We start from the raw sequence: 20,822 nt of genomic DNA on the forward strand, positions 1-20,822 counted from the left end.
CAGCGCCACCCGTTGCGGCTCCAGTGCTGATCGACATACCTCCGGTTGCACCGCTTGATGAGTCGCCCGTGGCGAGCTCCATTTTGCCGCTGTTGCCGGTGGTGCCGCCAGCGCCGGTCTTCATGGACACGTCACCGCTGTTGCCAGATGTGCCACCTGCAGCGGTCGACAGCGTCATCGCGCCGCTGTCGGTTGCGGTGCCAACACCTGTCGTGATCGTCACTGCGCCGCCAGCGCCTGCGCCAGCGCCTGCAGTCAGTGACATAGCACCACCAACCGCCGATGCCGCGGTGGTCTGGCCAGCCGTCAGCGACATGTCGCCGCCAGGGCCGGTGTCACCGTCGCCCACCTTCAGCGTGATGTCGCCGCCGTTGCCGCCAACGGCGCCGCCAGTGCTGATCGAGATGTCGCCGCTCGCACCAGCGGTCTGGGAGTCGCCCGTGGCGAGCTCCATTTTGCCGCTGTTGCCGGTGGTGCCGCCAGCGCCGGTCTTCATGGACACGTCACCGCTGTTGCCAGATGTGCCACCTGCAGCGGTCGACAGCGTCATCGCGCCGCTGTCGGTTGCGGTGCCAACACCTGTCGTGATCGTCACTGCGCCGCCAGCGCCTGCGCCAGCGCCTGCAGTCAGTGACATAGCACCACCAACCGCCGATGCCGCGGTGGTTTTACCAGCCGTCAGCGACATGTCGCCGCCAGGACCGGTGTCACCATCGCCAACCCTCAGCGTGATGTCGCCGCCGTTGCCGCCAACGGCGCTGCCAGTGCTGATCGAGATGTCGCCGCTCGCACCAGCGGTCTGGGAGTCGCCCGTGGCGAGCTCCATTTTGCCGCTGTTGCCGGTGGTGCCGCCAGCGCCGGTCTTCATGGACACGTCACCGCTGTTGCCAGATGTGCCACCTGCAGCGGTCGACAGCGTCATCGCGCCGCTGTCGGTTGCGGTGCCAACACCTGTCGTGATCGTCACTGCGCCGCCAGCGCCTGCGCCAGCGCCTGCAGTCAGTGACATAGCACCACCAACCGCCGATGCCGCGGTGGTTTTGCCAGCCGTCAGCGACATGTCGCCGCCAGCGCCGGTGTTGCCATCGCCCACCTTCAGCATGATATCGCCGCCGTTGCCGCCAACGGCGCCGCCAGTGCTGATCGAGATGTTGCCGCTCGCACCAGCGGTCTGGGAGTCGCCCGTGGCGAGCTCCATTTTGCCGCTGTTGCCGGTGGTGCCGCCAGCGCCGGTCTTCATGGACACGTCGCCGCTGTTGCCAGATGTGCCACCTGCAGCGGTCGACAGCGTCATCGCGCCGCTGTCGGTTGCGGTGCCAACACCTGTCATGATCGTCACTGCGCCGCCGGTGCCCGAGCCAAGGCCCGCCACAATCTCAATCTCACCACCAGTGCTGGTGCTCGTGGACGAAGATGCTGATGGATCATCAGACGCACCAGCCTTGATGGTCAGCTTACCACCAGTGGCGTTGCTAGAGGTGGTCCTGCCAGCCGTCAGCGACATGTCGCCGCCAGGGCCGGTGTTGCCATCGCCCACCTTCAGCGTGATGTCGCCGCCGTTGCCGCCAACGGCGCTGCCAGTGCTGATCTTGAAGTCGCCGCTCGCACCAGCGGTCTGGGAGTCGCCCGTGACGAGCTCCATTTTGCCGCTGTTGCCGGTGGTGCCGCCAGCGCCGGTCTTCATGGACACGTCGCCGCTGCTGCCAGATGTGCCACCTGCAGCGGTCGACAGCTTCATCGCGCCGCTGTCGGTTGCGGTGCCAACACCTGTCGTGATCGTCACTGCGCCGCCGGTGCCCGAGCCAAGGCCCGCCACAATCTCAATCTCACCACCAGTGCTGGTGCTCGTGGACGAAGATGCTGATGGATCATCAGACGCACCAGCCTTGATGGTCAGCTTACCACCAGTGGCGTTGCTAGAGGTGGTTTTGCCAGCCGTCAGCGACATGTCGCCGCCAGCGCCGGTGTTGCCATCGCCCACCTTCAGCATGATATCGCCGCCGTTGCCGCCAACGGCGCCGCCAGTGCTGATCGAGATGTCGCCGCTCGCACCAGCGGTCTGGGAGTCGCCCGTGGCGAGCTCCATTTTGCCGCTGTTGCCGGTGGTGCCGCCAGCGCCGGTCTTCATGGACACGTCACCGCTGTTGCCAGATGTGCCACCTGCAGCGGTCGACAGCGTCATCGCGCCGCTGTCGGTTGCGGTGCCAACACCTGTCGTGATCGTCACTGCGCCGCCGGTGCCCGAGCCAAGGCCCGCCACAATCTCAATCTCACCACCAGTGCTGGTGCTCGTGGACGAAGATGCTGATGGATCATCAGACGCACCAGCCTTGATGGTCAGCTTACCACCAGTGGCGTTGCTAGAGGTGGTCCTGCCAGCCGTCAGCGACATGTCGCCGCCAGCGCCGGTGTTGCCATCGCCAACCTTCAGCGTGATGTCGCCGCCGTTGCCGCCAACGGCGCTGCCAGTGCTGATCGAGATGTTGCCGCTCGCACCAGCGGTCTGGGAGTCGCCCGTGGCGAGCTCCATTTTGCCGCTGTTGCCGGTGGTGCCGCCAGCGCCGGTCTTCATGGACACGTCGCCGCTGCTGCCAGATGTGCCACCTGCAGCGGTCGACAGCTTCATCGCGCCGCTGTCGGTTGCGGTGCCAACACCTGTCGTGATCGTCACTGCGCCGCCGGTGCCCGAGCCAAGGCCCGCCACAATCTCAATCTCACCACCAGTGCTGGTGCTCGTGGACGAAGATGCTGATGGATCATCAGACGCGCCAGCCTCGATGGTCAGCTTACCACCAGTGGCGTTGCTAGAGGTGGTTTTGCCAGCCGTCAGCGACATGTCGCCGCCAGGGCCGGTGTTGCCATCGCCAACCTTCAACGTGATGTCGCCGCCGTTGCCGCCAGAAGCTCCTCCCGTGGATATATCAATATTTCCGGATTCACCGCTTGTCGCTGTTCCTGTCCCGATTGTCATGGTTCCACTGCTGTTTGCTGAGCTCCCAGTAACCATCATGATCTCACCCGTCAGGCCATTGGCGTCTCCTGAAGTGACGACGACAGCACCACTCTTCGTGGTACCTTGTCCACTCGTAAATATAAGATTACCTCCAGCACCGTTGGAGGCTTGGCCAGCTGTGATTCTAACATGGCCGCCAACAGCGGTGGAAGCAGTGGTCTTACCAGCGGTGAGGCTAACAGCGCCCCCATTGCCGGTATCACCATCGCCCACCTTCAGCGTGATGTCGCCGCCGTTGCCGCCAACGGCGCTGCCAGTGCTGATCGAGATGTTGCCGCTCGCACCAGCGGTCTGGGAGTCACCCGTGGCGAGCTCCATTTTGCCGCTGTTGCCGGTGGTGCCGCCAGCGCCGGTCTTCATGGACACGTCACCGCTGTTGCCAGATGTGCCACCTGCAGCGGTCGACAGCGTCATCGCGCCGCTGTCGGTTGCGGTGCCAACACCTGTCGTGATCGTCACTGCGCCGCCGGTGCCCGAGCCAAAGCCCGCCACAATCTCAATCTCACCACCAGTGCTGGTGCTCGTGGACGAAGATGCTGATGGATCGTCAGACGCACCAGCCTTGATGGTCAGCTTACCACCAGTGGCGTTGCTAGAGGTGGTCCTGCCAGCCGTCAGCGACATGTCGCCGCCAGCGCCGGTGTTGCCATCGCCCACCTTCAGCGTGATGTCGCCGCCGTTGCCGCCAACGGCGCTGCCAGTGCTGATCGAGATGTTGCCGCTCGCACCAGCGGTCTGGGAGTCGCCCGTGGCGAGCTCCATTTTGCCGCTGTTGCCGGTGGTGCCGCCAGCGCCGGTCTTCATGGACACGTCGCCGCTGTTGCCAGATGTGCCACCTGCAGCGGTCGACAGCGTCATCGCGCCGCTGTCGGTTGCGGTGCCAACACCTGTCGTGATCGTCACTGCGCCGCCGGTGCCCGAGCCAAGGCCCGCCACAATCTCAATCTCACCACCAGTGCTGGTGCTCGTGGACGAAGATGCTGATGGATCGTCAGACGCACCAGCCTCGATGGTCAGCTTACCACCAGTGGCGTTGCTAGAGGTGGTCCTGCCAGCCGTCAGCGACATGTCGCCGCCAGCGCCGGTGTTGCCATCGCCAACCTTCAGCGTGATGTCGCCGCCGTTGCCGCCAACGGCGCCGCCAGTGCTGATCGAGATGTCGCCGCTCGCACCAGCGGTCTGGGAGTCGCCCGTGGCGAGCTCCATTTTGCCGCTGTTGCCGGTGGTGCCGCCAGCGCCGGTCTTCATGGACACGTCGCCGCTGTTGCCAGATGTGCCACCTGCAGCGGTCGACAGCGTCATCGCGCCGCTGTCGGTTGCGGTGCCAACACCTGTCGTGATCGTCACTGCGCCGCCGGTGCCCGAGCCAAAGCCCGCCACAATCTCAATCTCACCACCAGTGCTGGTGCTCGTGGACGAAGATGCTGATGGATCGTCAGACGCACCAGCCTTGATGGTCAGCTTACCACCAGTGGCGTTGCTAGAGGTGGTCCTGCCAGCCGTCAGCGACATGTCGCCGCCAGGGCCGGTGTTGCCATCGCCAACCTTCAGCGTGATGTCGCCGCCGTTGCCGCCAACGGCGCTGCCAGTGCTGATCGAGATGTCGCCGCTCGCACCAGCGGTCTGGGAGTCGCCCGTGGCGAGCTCCATTTTGCCGCTGTTGCCGGTGGTGCCGCCAGCGCCGGTCTTCATGGACACGTCGCCGCTGTTGCCAGATGTGCCACCTGCAGCAGTCGACAGCTTCATCGCGCCGCTGTCGGTTGCGGTGCCAACACCTGTCGTGATCGTCACTGCGCCGCCGGTGCCCGAGCCAAAGCCCGCCACAATCTCAATCTCACCACCAGTGCTGGTGCTCGTGGACGAAGATGCTGATGGATCGTCAGACGCACCAGCCTTGATGGTCAGCTTACCACCGGTGGCGTTGCTAGAGGTGGTCCTGCCAGCCGTCAGCGACATGTCGCCGCCAGGGCCGGTGTTGCCATCGCCCACTTTCAGCTTGATGTCACCGCCGTTGCCGCCAACGGCGCTGCCAGTGCTGATCGAGAAGTCGCCGCTCGCACCAGCGGTCTGGGAGTCGCCCGTGACGAGCTCCATTTTGCCGCTGTTGCCGGTGGTGCCGCCAGCGCCGGTCTTCATGGACACGTCGCCGCTGTTGCCAGATGTGCCACCTGCAGCGGTCGACAGCTTCATCGCGCCGCTGTCGGTTGCGGTGCCAACACCTGTCGTGATCGTCACTGCGCCGCCGGTGCCCGAGCCAAGGCCCGCCACAATCTCAATCTCACCACCAGTGCTGGTGCTCGTGGACGAAGATGCTGATGGATCGTCAGACGCACCAGCCTTGATGGTCAGCTTACCACCAGTGGCGTTGCTAGAGGTGGTCCTGCCAGCCGTCAGCGACATGTCGCCGCCAGCGCCGGTGTTGCCATCGCCAACCCTCAGCTTGATGTCGCCGCCGTTGCCGCCAACGGCGCTGCCAGTGCTGATCGAGATGTCGCCGCTCGCACCAGCGGTCTGGGAGTCGCCCGTGGCGAGCTCCATTTTGCCGCTGTTGCCGGTGGTGCCGCCAGCGCCGGTCTTCATGGACACGTCGCCGCTGCTGCCAGATGTGCCACCTGCAGCGGTCGACAGCTTCATCGCGCCGCTGTCGGTTGCGGTGCCAACACCTGTCGTGATCGTTACTGCGCCGCCGGTGCCCGAGCCAAGGCCCGCCACAATCTCAATCTCACCACCAGTGCTGGTGCTCGTGGACGAAGATGCTGATGGATCGTCAGACGCACCAGCCTTGATGGTCAGCTTACCACCAGTGGCGTTGCTAGAGGTGGTTTTGCCAGCCGTCAGCGACATGTCGCCGCCAGGGCCGGTGTTGCCATCGCCAACCTTCAACGTGATGTCGCCGCCGTTGCCGCCAACGGCGCTGCCAGTGCTGATCGAGATGTTGCCGCTCGCACCAGCGGTCTGGGAGTCGCCCGTGGCGAGCTCCATTTTGCCGCTGTTGCCGGTGGTGCCGCCAGCGCCGGTCTTCATGGACACGTCGCCGCTGTTGCCAGATGTGCCACCTGCAGCGGTCGACAGCTTCATCGCGCCGCTGTCGGTTGCGGTGCCAACACCTGTCGTGATCGTTACTGCGCCGCCGGTGCCCGAGCCAAAGCCCGCCACAATCTCAATCTCACCACCAGTGCTGGTGCTCGTGGACGAAGATGCTGATGGATCGTCAGACGCACCAGCCTTGATGGTCAGCTTACCACCAGTGGCGTTGCTAGAGGTGGTTTTACCAGCCGTCAGCGACATGTCGCCGCCAGGGCCGGTGTTGCCATCGCCAACCTTCAGCTTGATGTCGCCGCCGTTGCCGCCAACGGCGCTGCCAGTGCTGATCGAGATGTTGCCGCTCGCACCAGCGGTCTGGGAGTCGCCCGTGGCGAGCTCCATTTTGCCGCTGTTGCCGGTGGTGCCGCCAGCGCCGGTCTTCATGGACACGTCGCCGCTGCTGCCAGATGTGCCACCTGCAGCGGTCGACAGCTTCATCGCGCCGCTGTCGGTTGCGGTGCCAACACCTGTCGTGATCGTCACTGCGCCGCCGGTGCCCGAGCCAAAGCCCGCCACAATCTCAATCTCACCACCAGTGCTGGTGCTCGTGGACGAAGATGCTGATGGATCGTCAGACGCACCAGCCTCGATGGTCAGCTTACCACCGGTGGCGTTGCTAGAGGTGGTCCTGCCAGCCGTCAGCGACATGTCGCCGCCAGAGCCGGTGTTGCCATCGCCAACCTTCAGCGTGATGTCGCCGCCGTTGCCGCCAACGGCGCTGCCAGTGCTGATCTTGAAGTCGCCGCTCGCACCAGCGGTCTGGGAGTCGCCCGTGACGAGCTCCATTTTGCCGCTGTTGCCGGTGGTGCCGCCAGCGCCGGTCTTCATGGACACGTCGCCGCTGCTGCCAGATGTGCCACCTGCAGCGGTCGACAGCGTCATCGCGCCGCTGTCGGTTGCGGTGCCAACACCTGTCATGATCGTCACTGCGCCGCCGGTGCCCGAGCCAAGGCCCGCCACAATCTCAATCTCACCACCAGTGCTGGTGCTCGTGGACGAAGATGCTGATGGATCGTCAGACGCACCAGCCTTGATGGTCAGCTTACCACCAGTGGCGTTGCTAGAGGTGGTTTTGCCAGCCGTCAGCGACATGTCGCCGCCAGGGCCGGTGTTGCCATCGCCAACCTTCAGCGTGATGTCGCCGCCGTTGCCGCCAACGGCGCTGCCAGTGCTGATCTTGAAGTCGCCGCTCGCACCAGCGGTCTGGGAGTCGCCCGTGACGAGCTCCATTTTGCCGCTGTTGCCGGTGGTGCCGCCAGCGCCGGTCTTCATGGACACGTCGCCGCTGTTGCCAGATGTGCCACCTGCAGCGGTCGACAGCGTCATCGCGCCGCTGTCGGTTGCGGTGCCAACACCTGTCGTGATCGTCACTGCGCCGCCGGTGCCCGAGCCAAGGCCCGCCACAATCTCAATCTCACCACCAGTGCTGGTGCTCGTGGACGAAGATGCTGATGGATCGTCAGACGCACCAGCCTTGATGGTCAGCTTACCACCAGTGGCGTTGCTAGAGGTGGTTTTGCCAGCCGTCAGCGACATGTCGCCGCCAGAGCCGGTGTTGCCATCGCCAACCTTCAGCGTGATGTCGCCGCCGTTGCCGCCAACGGCGCTGCCAGTGCTGATCGAGATGTCGCCGCTCGCACCAGCGGTCTGGGAGTCGCCCGTGGCGAGCTCCATTTTGCCGCTGTTGCCGGTGGTGCCGCCAGCGCCGGTCTTCATGGACACGTCGCCGCTGTTGCCAGATGTGCCACCTGCAGCGGTCGACAGCTTCATCGCGCCGCTGTCGGTTGCGGTGCCAACACCTGTCGTGATCGTCACTGCGCCGCCGGTGCCCGAGCCAAGGCCCGCCACAATCTCAATCTCACCACCAGTGCTGGTGCTCGTGGACGAAGATGCTGATGGATCATCAGACGCACCAGCCTTGATGGTCAGCTTACCACCAGTGGCGTTGCTAGAGGTGGTTTTGCCAGCCGTCAGCGACATGTCGCCGCCAGGGCCGGTGTTGCCATCGCCCACCTTCAGCTTGATGTCACCGCCGTTGCCGCCAACGGCGCTGCCAGTGCTGATCGAGATGATGCCGCTCGCACCAGCGGTCTGGGAGTCGCCCGTGGCGAGCTCCATTTTGCCGCTGTTGCCGGTGGTGCCGCCAGCGCCGGTCTTCATGGACACGTCGCCGCTGTTGCCAGATGTGCCACCTGCAGCGGTCGACAGCTTCATCGCGCCGCTGTCGGTTGCGGTGCCAACACCTGTCGTGATCGTCACTGCGCCGCCGGTGCCCGAGCCAAAGCCCGCCACAATCTCAATCTCACCACCAGTGCTGGTGCTCGTGGACGAAGATGCTGATGGATCGTCAGACGCACCAGCCTTGATGGTCAGCTTACCACCAGTGGCGTTGCTAGAGGTGGTTTTGCCAGCCGTCAGCGACATGTCGCCGCCAGGGCCGGTGTTGCCATCGCCCACCTTCAGCGTGATGTCGCCGCCGTTGCCGCCAACGGCGCTGCCAGTGCTGATCGAGATGTCGCCGCTCGCACCAGCGGTCTGGGAGTCGCCCGTGGCGAGCTCCATTTTGCCGCTGTTGCCGGTGGTGCCGCCAGCGCCGGTCTTCATGGACACGTCGCCGCTGTTGCCAGATGTGCCACCTGCAGCGGTCGACAGCTTCATCGCGCCGCTGTCGGTTGCGGTGCCAACACCTGTCGTGATCGTCACTGCGCCGCCGGTGCCCGAGCCAAAGCCCGCCACAATCTCAATCTCACCACCAGTGCTGGTGCTCGTGGACGAAGATGCTGATGGATCGTCAGACGCACCAGCCTTGATGGTCAGCTTACCACCAGTGGCGTTGCTAGAGGTGGTCCTGCCAGCCGTCAGCGACATGTCGCCGCCAGCGCCGGTGTTGCCATCGCCCACCTTCAGCGTGATGTCGCCGCCGTTGCCGCCAACGGCGCTGCCAGTGCTGATCGAGATGTTGCCGCTCGCACCAGCGGTCTGGGAGTCGCCCGTGGCGAGCTCCATTTTGCCGCTGTTGCCGGTGGTGCCGCCAGCGCCGGTCTTCATGGACACGTCGCCGCTGTTGCCAGATGTGCCACCTGCAGCGGTCGACAGCTTCATCGCGCCGCTGTCGGTTGCGGTGCCAACACCTGTCGTGATCGTCACTGCGCCGCCGGTGCCCGAGCCAAAGCCCGCCACAATCTCAATCTCACCACCAGTGCTGGTGCTCGTGGACGAAGATGCTGATGGATCATCAGACGCACCAGCCTCGATGGTCAGCTTACCACCAGTGGCGTTGCTAGAGGTGGTTTTGCCAGCCGTCAGCGACATGTCGCCGCCAGGGCCGGTGTTGCCATCGCCAACCTTCAACGTGATGTCGCCGCCGTTGCCGCCAGAAGCTCCTCCCGTGGATATATCAATATTTCCGGATTCACCGCTTGTCGCTGTTCCTGTCCCGATTGTCATGGTTCCACTGCTGTTTGCTGAGCTCCCAGTAACCATCATGATCTCACCCGTCAGACCATTGGCGTCTCCTGAAGTGACGACGACAGCACCACTCTTCGTGGTACCTTGTCCACTCGTAAATATAAGATTACCTCCAGCACCGTTGGAGGCTTGGCCAGCTGTGATTCTAACATGGCCGCCAACAGCGGTGGAAGCAGTGGTCTTACCAGCGGTAAGGCTAACAGCGCCCCCATTGCCGGTATCGCCATCGCCCACCTTCAGCGTGATGTCGCCGCCGTTGCCGCCAACGGCGATGCCAGTGCTGATCGAGATGTTGCCGCTCGCACCAGCGGTCTGGGAGTCGCCCGTGGCGAGCTCCATTTTGCCGCTGTTGCCGGTGGTGCCGCCAGCGCCGGTCTTCATGGACACGTCGCCGCTGTTGCCAGATGTGCCACCTGCAGCGGTCGACAGCTTCATCGCGCCGCTGTCGGTTGCGGTGCCAACACCTGTCGTGATCGTTACTGCGCCGCCGGTGCCCGAGCCATGGCCCGCCACAATCTCAATCTCACCACCAGTGCTGGTGCTCGTGGACGAAGATGCTGATGGATCGTCAGACGCACCAGCCTCGATGGTCAGCTTACCACCAGTGGCGTTGCTAGAGGTGGTTCTGCCAGCCGTCAGCGACATGTCGCCGCCAGGGCCGGTGTTGCCATCGCCAACCTTCAGCGTGATGTCGCCGCCGTTGCCGCCAACGGCGCTGCCAGTGCTGATCGAGATGTTGCCGCTCGCACCAGCGGTCTGGGAGTCGCCCGTGGCGAGCTCCATTTTGCCGCTGTTGCCGGTGGTGCCGCCAGCGCCGGTCTTCATGGACACGTCGCCGCTGCTGCCAGATGTGCCACCTGCAGCGGTCGACAGCTTCATCGCGCCGCTGTCGGTTGCGGTGCCAACACCTGTCGTGATCGTCACTGCGCCGCCGGTGCCCGAGCCAAAGCCCGCCACAATCTCAATCTCACCACCAGTGCTGGTGCTCGTGGACGAAGATGCTGATGGATCGTCAGACGCACCAGCCTTGATGGTCAGCTTACCACCAGTGGCGTTGCTAGAGGTGGTTCTGCCAGCCGTCAGCGACATGTCGCCGCCAGGGCCGGTGTTGCCATCGCCAACCCTCAGCGTGATGTCGCCGCCGTTGCCGCCAACGGCGCTGCCAGTGCTGATCGAGATGTTGCCGCTCGCACCAGCGGTCTGGGAGTCGCCCGTGGCGAGCTCCATTTTGCCGCTGTTGCCGGTGGTGCCGCCAGCGCCGGTCTTCATGGACACGTCGCCGCTGTTGCCAGATGTGCCACCTGCAGCGGTCGACAGCTTCATCGCGCCGCTGTCGGTTGCGGTGCCAACACCTGTCGTGATCGTCACTGCGCCGCCGGTGCCCGAGCCATGGCCCGCCACAATCTCAATCTCACCACCAGTGCTGGTGCTCGTGGACGAAGATGCTGATGGATCGTCAGACGCACCAGCCTTGATGGTCAGCTTACCACCAGTGGCGTTGCTAGAGGTGGTTCTGCCAGCCGTCAGCGACATGTCGCCGCCAGGGCCGGTGTTGCCATCGCCCACCTTCAGCGTGATGTCGCCGCCGTTGCCGCCAACGGCGCTGCCAGTGCTGATCGAGATGTTGCCGCTCGCACCAGCGGTCTGGGAGTCGCCCGTGGCGAGCTCCATTTTGCCGCTGTTGCCGGTGGTGCCGCCAGCGCCGGTCTTCATGGACACGTCGCCGCTGTTGCCAGATGTGCCACCTGCAGCGGTCGACAGCTTCATCGCGCCGCTGTCGGTTGCGGTGCCAACACCTGTCGTGATCATCACTGCGCCGCCGGTGCCCGAGCCAAAGCCCGCCACAATCTCAATCTCACCACCAGTGCTGGTGCTCGTGGACGAAGATGCTGATGGATCGTCAGACGCACCAGCCTCGATGGTCAGCTTACCACCAGTGGCGTTGCTAGAGGTGGTCCTGCCAGCCGTCAGCGACATGTCGCCGCCAGCGCCGGTGTTGCCATCGCCAACCTTCAGCGTGATGTCGCCACCGTTGCCGCCAACGGCGCTGCCAGTGCTGATCGAGATGTTGCCGCTCGCACCAGCGGTCTGGGAGTCGCCCGTGGCGAGCTCCATTTTGCCGCTGTTGCCGGTGGTGCCGCCAGCGCCGGTCTTCATGGACACGTCGCCGCTGCTGCCAGATGTGCCACCTGCAGCGGTCGACAGCTTCATCGCGCCGCTGTCGGTTGCGGTGCCAACACCTGTCGTGATCGTCACTGCGCCGCCGGTGCCCGAGCCAAAGCCCGCCACAATCTCAATCTCACCACCAGTGCTGGTGCTCGTGGACGAAGATGCTGATGGATCGTCAGACGCACCAGCCTTGATGGTCAGCTTACCACCAGTGGCGTTGCTAGAGGTGGTTCTGCCAGCCGTCAGCGACATGTCGCCGCCAGGGCCGGTGTTGCCATCGCCAACCTTCAGCGTGATGTCGCCACCGTTGCCGCCAACGGCGCTGCCAGTGCTGATCGAGATGATGCCGCTCGCACCAGCGGTCTGGGAGTCGCCCGTGGCGAGCTCCATTTTGCCGCTGTTGCCGGTGGTGCCGCCAGCGCCGGTCTTCATGGACATGTCGCCGCTGTTGCCAGATGTGCCACCTGCAGCGGTCGACAGCTTCATCGCGCCGCTGTCGGTTGCGGTGCCAACACCTGTCGTGATCGTCACTGCGCCGCCGGTGCCCGAGCCATGGCCCGCCACAATCTCAATCTCACCACCAGTGCTGGTGCTCGTGGACGAAGATGCTGATGGATCGTCAGACGCACCAGCCTCGATGGTCAGCTTACCACCAGTGGCGTTGCTAGAGGTGGTTTTGCCAGCCGTCAGCGACATGTCGCCGCCAGGGCCGGTGTTGCCATCGCCCACCTTCAGCGTGATGTCGCCACCGTTGCCGCCAACGGCGCTGCCAGTGCTGATCGAGATGTTGCCGCTCGCACCAGCGGTCTGGGAGTCGCCCGTGGCGAGCTCCATTTTGCCGCTGTTGCCGGTGGTGCCGCCAGCGCCGGTCTTCATGGACACGTCGCCGCTGTTGCCAGATGTGCCACCTGCAGCGGTCGACAGCTTCATCGCGCCGCTGCCGGTTGCGGTGCCAACACCTGTCGTGATCGTCACTGCGCCGCCAGCGCCTGCGCCAAGGCCTGCCACAATCTCAATCTCACCACCAGTGCCACCGTTTGCGCCATCATCAGCTTCACCAGCTGTGATCATCACATCGCCGCCATTTCCAGTTGTGGCGGTAGTCTTGCCAGCTTTAATCACCACTTTCCCTCCTGCGTCAGTATCACCTTCGCCCACGTTCATTTTGATATCCCCACCGCTTCCTCCCAGAGCGTTACCCGTGTTTAATGTGATATCACCGGATTTTCCAGAAGTTGCCTCGCCCGATGCTAAGGTTAAATCACCACTCCAGCCCTTTTCGCCCGCATCGGCAGAGAGTATGAAGACCTGTCCACTGGATGTTTCATTCCCAGAACTTTGACCGCTGGTCATGATAATATCGCCGCCGGCAGAGTTTGTAGGGAGTACGGTGTCGTTATTTTCGTTGATGAAACTAACTCCGTGGCCGTTAGCACGACCACCAGTGATGAACACGTCACCGGCAGGGCCGAAATGTGAGTCTCCGCCTTCGATATATACTTGACCTCCAGTGCGGTTTGTCTGATTCGCACTGCCGGCGAGCACGTGAATGAAGGCTCCCTCAGCTTCCACGATTTCAGGTGATGTTCTGTTTCCATCTCTCGACCTTATTCTGATTCCAGAACCCTTTGGATTGTGGGACCTTGTGGTGCTATTCACATCAGGCCACGTGTTGCTGAACATAGCTTGTATGGTACCGAGAGTTTGGTTATCACGGGGCATGGTGTATCCCTTAGCACCGGTACCCTTCGTCGGATTATGATGCTGGATCCTGAGGGTATCCGCTGCGAGCATGTTGGCTCCGACATCGATGTCGCCAAATGTGTGGACAATTTCACCTTGATTGTGGAGGAGGATTGTTCCATTTCCATCGGGGATGGTGATGTTGTTGTTCCCAGTAGGAGGTTCGATGACGATGTTGGTCAATTTGTTTGCTGCGGCTGTGTCGCTATCAACGGCAAAATGAATTGGAATTGGTATAGTACCGCCAGTCGAGTTTTTCCGGTCAGGGTTTACCAACACCGCTCCTTTCAGCATGGTCGTGTATCGGATGGTGAGCGTTCCAGCCGTGAGATTATTGTCTCCAATATCAATGTCCGAGAAATTGGCGCCGATCGACCCTTCCGTCAGATGACCAACCGCAGTAATTCTTGTCTGAATCAGTTCAATTTCCCCTTTATCGTCGTTTATCTTGAGCGGGTCCTGTGCACTCACAACCAATGTTCCACTTGCATCTGGCAAAACAATCGTGCGCCAGGCGGAGGTGGGTTCCTTCACATTGAGAGATATTTTGTTCTCATCGTCGACCGAACCTCCGAATTGGAAGGCAGTGTGGCCCATGATCGAACCGCGCATGTCAATTTTGTCTTTGTACGTCTGTCCCAACCGAACATTCCCATTCCCCGTGATGAATGTTCCATTCACTTCTGTTCCGTCTTCTCGTCCGTTGAGCACGATCCTGGGTGCGTCGATTTTCACGGTGCCGTTCGTAACGCTTAGAGCAGAGAGCAGGCCAGCAGAACCACTTTCTCCCAGCGTGTTACTAATTCCTCCCGTCAGATCGCTGCCCCCGAGCTCAATGGCACCGTGGAAACGGATTTTCCCATTGTTGGATACTAAGTTGACGTCTCCATCATGCGCTTGGATAACCACATTCTTCTCCGCGTACATCTCTGTATTCTCACCCTCCGTGAAACTAAGGACAGTGTTGTTCCCTCGCTTCATCACCACCTGTTCACCCCCAACCATGCTGTACACGCCAAAGCTCTTCTTATTAAAGCCGTACGGGCTTGCCGGGATTGCGCTTCCATTTGAATCGAGAAGCTTTCGACGAGCCGCTGACACCGAAGCTTCCGAGGTTGGATCTGGACCAAGTTGAATTCCAACCGTTGAGGTTCCTTGGGAGTCGATTTTCAGCGTCGATGTCTGATTGTTCCCTCCAACACTCGCGTTGCCCCGAATGATTGTCTCCCCAGCTACGTCTAGCTTTGCGTTAGGGGACGATGTGCCGACGCCGACGTTGCCACCGTTTGGAGACAATGCTAGTTTGTTTCCATTTGTAACCACCTCGAGCGTGCCGTCACCCTCGGAGCGCAGCAAGCTCTTTGGCACGAACTGCTCACCTCTATAGGTACCAAACTCCAGAATCTCATCTGCCCTCGTTGTTCCGTCCAGGTTTGTTCGGCTTCCTATGCGAATGTGAGCCTGTCTAGTCATGGTGTCCGCGGATACGTCCGTCCAATCCACGTTTTGCTCTCCAAATACCTCCAACGCCTCGTTAACCTTGACGCTCTCCGAGGATAGATCGACCCTGTACAGGAAGCTGATCGCGAGCGTGCTCGCCCAGATGATCAAACCCGCGTGGATCACGATCAAAAATACCATGCCAAAAAAGTGGGCAGTGAGCTGCGATGCGCTCTTCTGTCGCCTACGCCCGATCGTTCCTGAGTCGCCGCCGATCCCGAAGAACCGCGGTAGAATGCCCCCTGCGTTTTCGAGGGGATGGGAGTGGTGTCGTGAGTCATGCTGCGTGACGGTTCAGCAATGTGGCACGCAGACGGATTTGGGATGGGGACCGCAGTGGAACCGAGTTCTAATCGCACCTTTCTGCGTTCTGAAATTCATTTTCATGCCCCGAGGTAGGAGCGGAACCTTGAGACCCCGTTTGGCTCCTGTGCAGTCGTGGATGGGGTCAGCGAAGTCCAGTCCATCTAGTTTCAAAGTGGTGTGCGAATGCCCGGGCAGTGGTGTCTCTGTAGAGGTTGGATCCCTAGTCGTGCGCCACGAGAAACACGACGGACGGAATCGTCACGGCATATTGCATCGTACCTGGAGGAAAACCGTCCCTCGGCTGACCGGGACCTCGATAGCCCGGAGGAGGACCTTTGCCGGGCGGGCCGCCCTGTCTTTGTCTTTGTCTATGTTCGTCTCTGAGTGCTCTAGGAGGCCCCCTGCGCGAGAGGCGAAGGGGAAACAACAGGCAGACGTCAGCTTTCACGCACCGAGTACGGAATAGGATATGAGCGAAGCGTGAAAGATCGTTGTGGGCGCATGATCGCAGTGGCATACGCGGGCCCCGTGCCCTAGACGGAATGTTTTGGAAATGCGACGCGCCGGTCCGATCGAGCACTCACCTGCCGGGCGGGGGTCCTTCTCCCTGAGGTCGCATCGAGTTCGTCGCTAATCAACGATCGACGCGTGCGCTTGTCTGATTAGGTGTACTTTGTCCTTCTGGTCGCCCGTAAACGTCTCTGTCGAGGATGGCTAGGTACCTGTAGGGAACGGGGAATCCGAGAGGGGCGAGGGAGGGAAGGGAAATTTCTGCTTGCTAATGCAGAAGGGCGTGCTCGTCGATTTGAGCCGGTCGCTGTCGCCTGGGGGGATATATTCCGGATCAGGAGTCGCTATTCGCGCTCAAGTACGCACGGTACTGTATTACGATCGCACGTTGTGAAAAACTTCACGCGCGTTCACAGTGAGGCGCTCCTCCGCGGTTCCGCGGCCTCGCCGGGAGAAATTATTGGACTTTTCGCGCTGAAGAAGACCCAGCCGCCCTGTGTAACAATCATTTCGTGCACTGACGCTCAGTCTGGAAAAAAGGTCCAAAAAGGAAAATTTAAATACCGCACCGGGAGCCAGCAGAGGATTCCGGCAGCTCTCTTCTCAAAACGTCCCAAAACAGCGCTTCGCGGTGCCGACTCGTAAAATCGTCAGTCGTCCATCAAGAGGCGCCAAGAGACCCAGAGTTTACTGGTTAAAACTTCCCAGCTGCCAGGCCGAAAGCCGCGGTAACGTGAGGGTCGATGTTCGCCCCTGTCTCATCTTCCAGCTCCTTCACAACACCGGTTCCGCACATGGATGGCCGGGAAGGGGCTTCGGGGTTGGAGGGAGTCATCGGGCGGCACGACAGCCCCGGTCCCTCCACCTCCTCCGACCGGACCTTCCCTTGGACCCCGGGCGTGAACCCACCTGTGCCATGGCAAGTGGACGTTGACGGGGCGAGGGAAGAAGCCAGGCGCCAGGTGGCCCAGATGCTGCAGCGACCGGAGGATCTCGCCCGCCTCCCAGAGCTTAAGGAGGCGGTAGCGGCGAAGCTGCAAAGGCTGGACCTGGTGATGACCTCGCAACTCGAGGCGGCGACCGACGGGACGCGCGTCGGCCTCGACGGCCTGCAAAAGGCGCGCGGGGCGGTGCTGAGAACTCGAGACAACTTTTCCCAGATCGAGGCGCCTTCGAAGGGGGAGAAGGCCGGCGGCCTCGCCGACAATCACCATCTTATCAGGGATCTTGCGGTGATGCGCGCGAATATATCGCGAACCATAAGGGACGCCGAAGCGGTCGTCGCCTTGCCGGAGGAGGCAGCGAGGGCGATCGAGTTGCTTGACGACGATGAGCAGAACCTGTTTGAGTGCTGGGAGCGGCTCAGCGAGCTGGCTCAGCGCGCAAGACCCGCGCGGGCGGCTCTGGAGGCTGCGCGGCGAAGAGCGGATAATGACACGACGACGCTTTCGATGACAGAACCTGCCGCCGCTCAATTCGCGGCCATTGACGATGCGATGGACCGCTTCGAGACGACGCTGTGGCGCTCTGTTCGCGGATCACTCTTTGCCGGTCGAGGTGGCTCGGCGGCGCTCGCCCGCGCCATGCGGGTGGTGGAGGAGCAGGAAGCGCTCGATGAACTTCTGGTGGAAAAAGTGGAGAAAGTGCGCGAGCGCGCTGTGCGTAAAAACAAGGCGAGCGAGGAGCTGGTGGACAGCATCATCATGGTCAGCAAGCACTACAAGCGGCAGGTCCTGCGTGAGATTCGCGAGGCTGTGCCAGAAAGGTTCGAGATGACTGTGGGGAGCTTGGTGACTGACCCAGGCGGCGAGGAGGCGACAAACGTGCCGGTCGTGATCGAAAATCTTGATGTTCTCATGCAGCAACTCACCGAGTTGTACGACTACGCGGTGCCCGCATTCCCGACCAAGTACAAGATATTTGAGTTGGTCGTGGCCCCAGCGTGGCATAAGCAGATTTGCTTGTTCATCGATAGGCTCGTGGAAGTGGCGCGGGATCTTTCCAATGCTGATATCATCGCCGTGCTCAACTGGTACCAATCATATGCCGCACAGATGGATGCCCTTGGCGTGGAGGTTGAGACTGAACCCTCGGAGTCTGAGGTTGCAGTCGGCACTCCTGTGCATGACAAAAATGGGGGCTTGCAGCCTGGTGGCAAAAATGAAAAGGGTGAAAGTCCCTCGGTGCTGTCTATCGAGTCGTTTCTCTCCAGCACCCATGGTGCTGTCATGACGACTAACAAGATCGATAAAATAAGTTCTGATGAAGTGGAATATACCATATCGGACGACGAAGAGGGTGGTGATGTGCAGATGACTTATCCTGTTGGATTCTACGAGCTTGTCAACATCTACACGTCACGGATGACTAAAACAGTCCAGACTTGGTCTGCGAACCTACGCCGAATGACCACCACACAACCTCTTAAACCAGCCGAAGATGGCACTCTGTGGACTGCCAGTGACGTCGAGTTTTTCAGGCTACTCAACGAGCAACTCGAAGTTGCCATGAGTGGAGGTAAAATACTTGTTTCCGCTGCTGCGATGGTGATTTCATCAGCTCTTTCTGGGTTCGCATCCGAGCAATACAAACGATTGAGTGGTGAAGGTGTCTCTTCAACAAATGCTGCATTGGCATCTCCTTCCTTCTCGAGGCACTTTAGAACGACATCGAACGTCATCGAGAACGCTGCTGAGAGGGCGGTGATGACAGCTGCTAAGAACGTGGATTACAATGTGCTGCTCGCTGGCGTCAACGACGCGTCGAGGTGCCATCGTCTCGCTTTGGAAATGGAATCATCGCTCGTGGATGCACTACAATCAAGCGATGCGATGAAGAGACTCGTGAAGAAAGCTGGAGCTGCTGCGACCGGGAAATCCAGCGTCGTTCGCCCAGCTATTGATATGTTCCTGGCAAACACGGAGCACTGCGCTGCAGCTGCGGCCGCAGCGGTTACCAGCGACCCGAGTGTGATATCCTTGTTTGGCCAGATGTACGCCGTGGATAAGGGAGGGACTAGTCCCTGGCTCGAGGGCGAGGTCACTGAAACACTGGTCGCTACTGTGCTTGATTACCTAGGCGATGTTGTGCAGTTTGTCACGCGTGACCTTGCTTCAATGGTAAACGAGGCAGTTTTCAATCGGGTCGTGAAACACATGATTGAAGCATGCATGAAACAGCTTCAGACCATCCGTCCAGAGACGGTGGGTCGAATGGAGGAGGACGAAAACGCTCTAAGGGAGTGCTTTGAGGACTTTTTGCCGAGTAACCGGCTGGATCTCGGATTGCAGAGGCTGGCAGACGTTCGCGATTTGGCAGCAGCAGATGATACTGAGTCTTTCGTGCTCGCCTACGGCCTTGTTGTGCAGTCCATGCCGGAGCTGGGAATCGAACCCGCGGAGCGTCTGCTCGCCGCGCGTGAAGATATTCCACGCGCGACTCAGCGTGAAGTTCTCGAGGAATGTCGTGAGCTTCTTAGCAACCAAATGGCGATAAGGAAGTGACGGTGGAGTAGCAATAGCACGCATACGGGAGGCATTTTTTTTTTGTTAACATTACTGGTAGACCAACCTGAGAATGGCCCCGTTGAGTTTTGCTGAAAGGTTTGAATCGTCTGGAGTGCCGACGTCCGAGGGACTTTCGGTCGCACCGCCATATCGAGTCCAACAATCACGAGCTGTGAAACCACCACTCAACACGATCTTCTCGCAGAGCACTCCATCTTGGACTTTGCCGTGATACCTCAGCCGAGAAAGGGTCGCCTTCTGCCTAAGCGCGAAGTTTCATTTCCAACCATCCTATGGGGTCGCCTGGTGATGATAACATATTCAGAATGCGATATACGTCGAGTGCCGAGAAATATCGAAAGGTTCGTGTCATTTGCAAGCCGTCACGTCGTCGAAAGCTTCCCGGTCTCTGCGGCTCTCGGGACCTGTCTCGCTCCCAGAGCCCGAATTTGCTTCCGATCTCTCTCTTAACTCTCCACCCCAGGAAGCTGACGTCTTCAGCACACGTTATCGGTCGCTTCTAGACTCTAAGCTTGAGGTAAGCTGACGACTCCACTAATGTCGCCAGACCTGCAGTTGATTCGATTTTGTGGCGCCGTTACGATGTCGTTCGCGGGCCTCGGTTGAACTAGCATATAATAGCCTGACCTCTGCGTTCTCCCCGCCAACACCCAAGGAAGCCGGCATATCGCCACCGAGAAAGGCTTTAAACCTAACTGGAATCAAGACAAGACGATGGCCTTCGGTCAAGTCAGACGAGAAGACTCAGAAACACGATCCATCACACGTCGTCTCAGCCATCGCACGGAGCAGGAACGAAGCACGGAACTGGAAGGACCAACTTGCGAAGGTGAGAGCTCTTCAACTTGTGCTGCCCAACAAACAGACTCCTTCACGGCACATCAAACCATGTTGTCAATATTCAGATGGAGAAACGCGCACTCGCAGCCGAAGAGAGGGCCACAGAGGCGGTGGTTATGGAGCGCAAGGCACGCGCTGCTCTCGAGGCTCGAGAAAAGCAATTAGCCAACATGCGTGTCAGGGTGAGTTTTGAAATTCGTGGAAATCAAAAAAATCGGGAACGAAACTTTTTGGTTCGCAGTTCGATAAAATGACCTCCAACGCGGAAAAGTCAGAATCGCAGCGAAAAATCCTGGAGGAATACGTCGGCAAGCTGGAGAGGAGGCTCGGATCCAGTGAGGGAAATACGAAAAGTGCCTCAGCGAATCGGGATATTGATCAGCGAGCCCTTTTGGATGTGGTGGCCGAGCTGCAGGAGGAAAATGGTAAACTCAATGACGCGCTGCAGGTGGGAAAGAAACCGGGAATGTATTCCGATCAGCCGGCTTATTTATTATCTTGTTTTTCACAAAACCTCAGGAAGTTGAAGAGGCGCTTGAAAAAGAAGCAAAAAAGCTTCGCTTGGCAGATGGCGGAGTTTTGTTGGAATCCCTCAGAACGCGCAGGCTCTTGGAAACTGCGGAACTCGCGTTGAAGGTAAGAAGGGTACCTTCGTAAAATGG

General features: G+C 60.6%; 4 protein-coding genes across 4 annotated transcripts; 2 read left to right on the forward strand and 2 right to left on the reverse strand.

Annotated features, from left to right (window-relative positions):
• Positions 1 to 306: 306 nt before the first annotated feature.
• On the reverse strand, positions 307 to 1,102 carry MICPUN_78979 (predicted protein; the record flags this gene model as incomplete). Its single annotated transcript, XM_002500214.1, has 1 exon — positions 307 to 1,102. A coding segment is annotated over one exon (796 nt), but the record flags the coding sequence as incomplete, so codon positions are not given.
• Positions 1,103 to 9,502: 8,400 nt separating this feature from the next.
• Positions 9,503 to 12,805, reverse strand: MICPUN_78964 (predicted protein; the record flags this gene model as incomplete). The annotated part of the gene is made up of 2 exons (XM_002500215.1): positions 9,503 to 9,656; positions 12,429 to 12,805. Coding segments are annotated over 2 exons (531 nt in total), but the record flags the coding sequence as incomplete, so codon positions are not given.
• Positions 12,806 to 16,587: 3,782 nt separating this feature from the next.
• MICPUN_55772 (predicted protein) lies at positions 16,588 to 19,296 on the forward strand (the record flags this gene model as incomplete). The annotated part of the gene is made up of 1 exon (XM_002499723.1): positions 16,588 to 19,296. One exon carries the CDS (start codon positions 16,588 to 16,590, stop codon positions 19,294 to 19,296), a length of 2,709 nt encoding a protein of 902 aa, XP_002499769.1.
• A 145-nt stretch (positions 19,297 to 19,441) lies between these two features.
• On the forward strand, positions 19,442 to 20,817 carry MICPUN_53942 (predicted protein; the record flags this gene model as incomplete). The annotated part of the gene is made up of 6 exons (XM_002499724.1): positions 19,442 to 19,661; positions 19,784 to 19,837; positions 19,976 to 20,149; positions 20,226 to 20,342; positions 20,402 to 20,608; positions 20,680 to 20,817. The coding sequence occupies exons 1-6, from the start codon at positions 19,593 to 19,595 to the stop codon at positions 20,815 to 20,817; spliced, it is 759 nt and encodes a 252-aa protein (XP_002499770.1). The 5' UTR covers positions 19,442 to 19,592.
• Between the last annotated feature and the right edge of the window lie 5 nt (positions 20,818 to 20,822).

Source organism: Micromonas commoda, chromosome 2 (genome assembly GCF_000090985.2).
Source record: "Micromonas commoda chromosome 2, complete sequence".
NCBI lineage: Eukaryota > Viridiplantae > Chlorophyta > Mamiellophyceae > Mamiellales > Mamiellaceae > Micromonas > Micromonas commoda.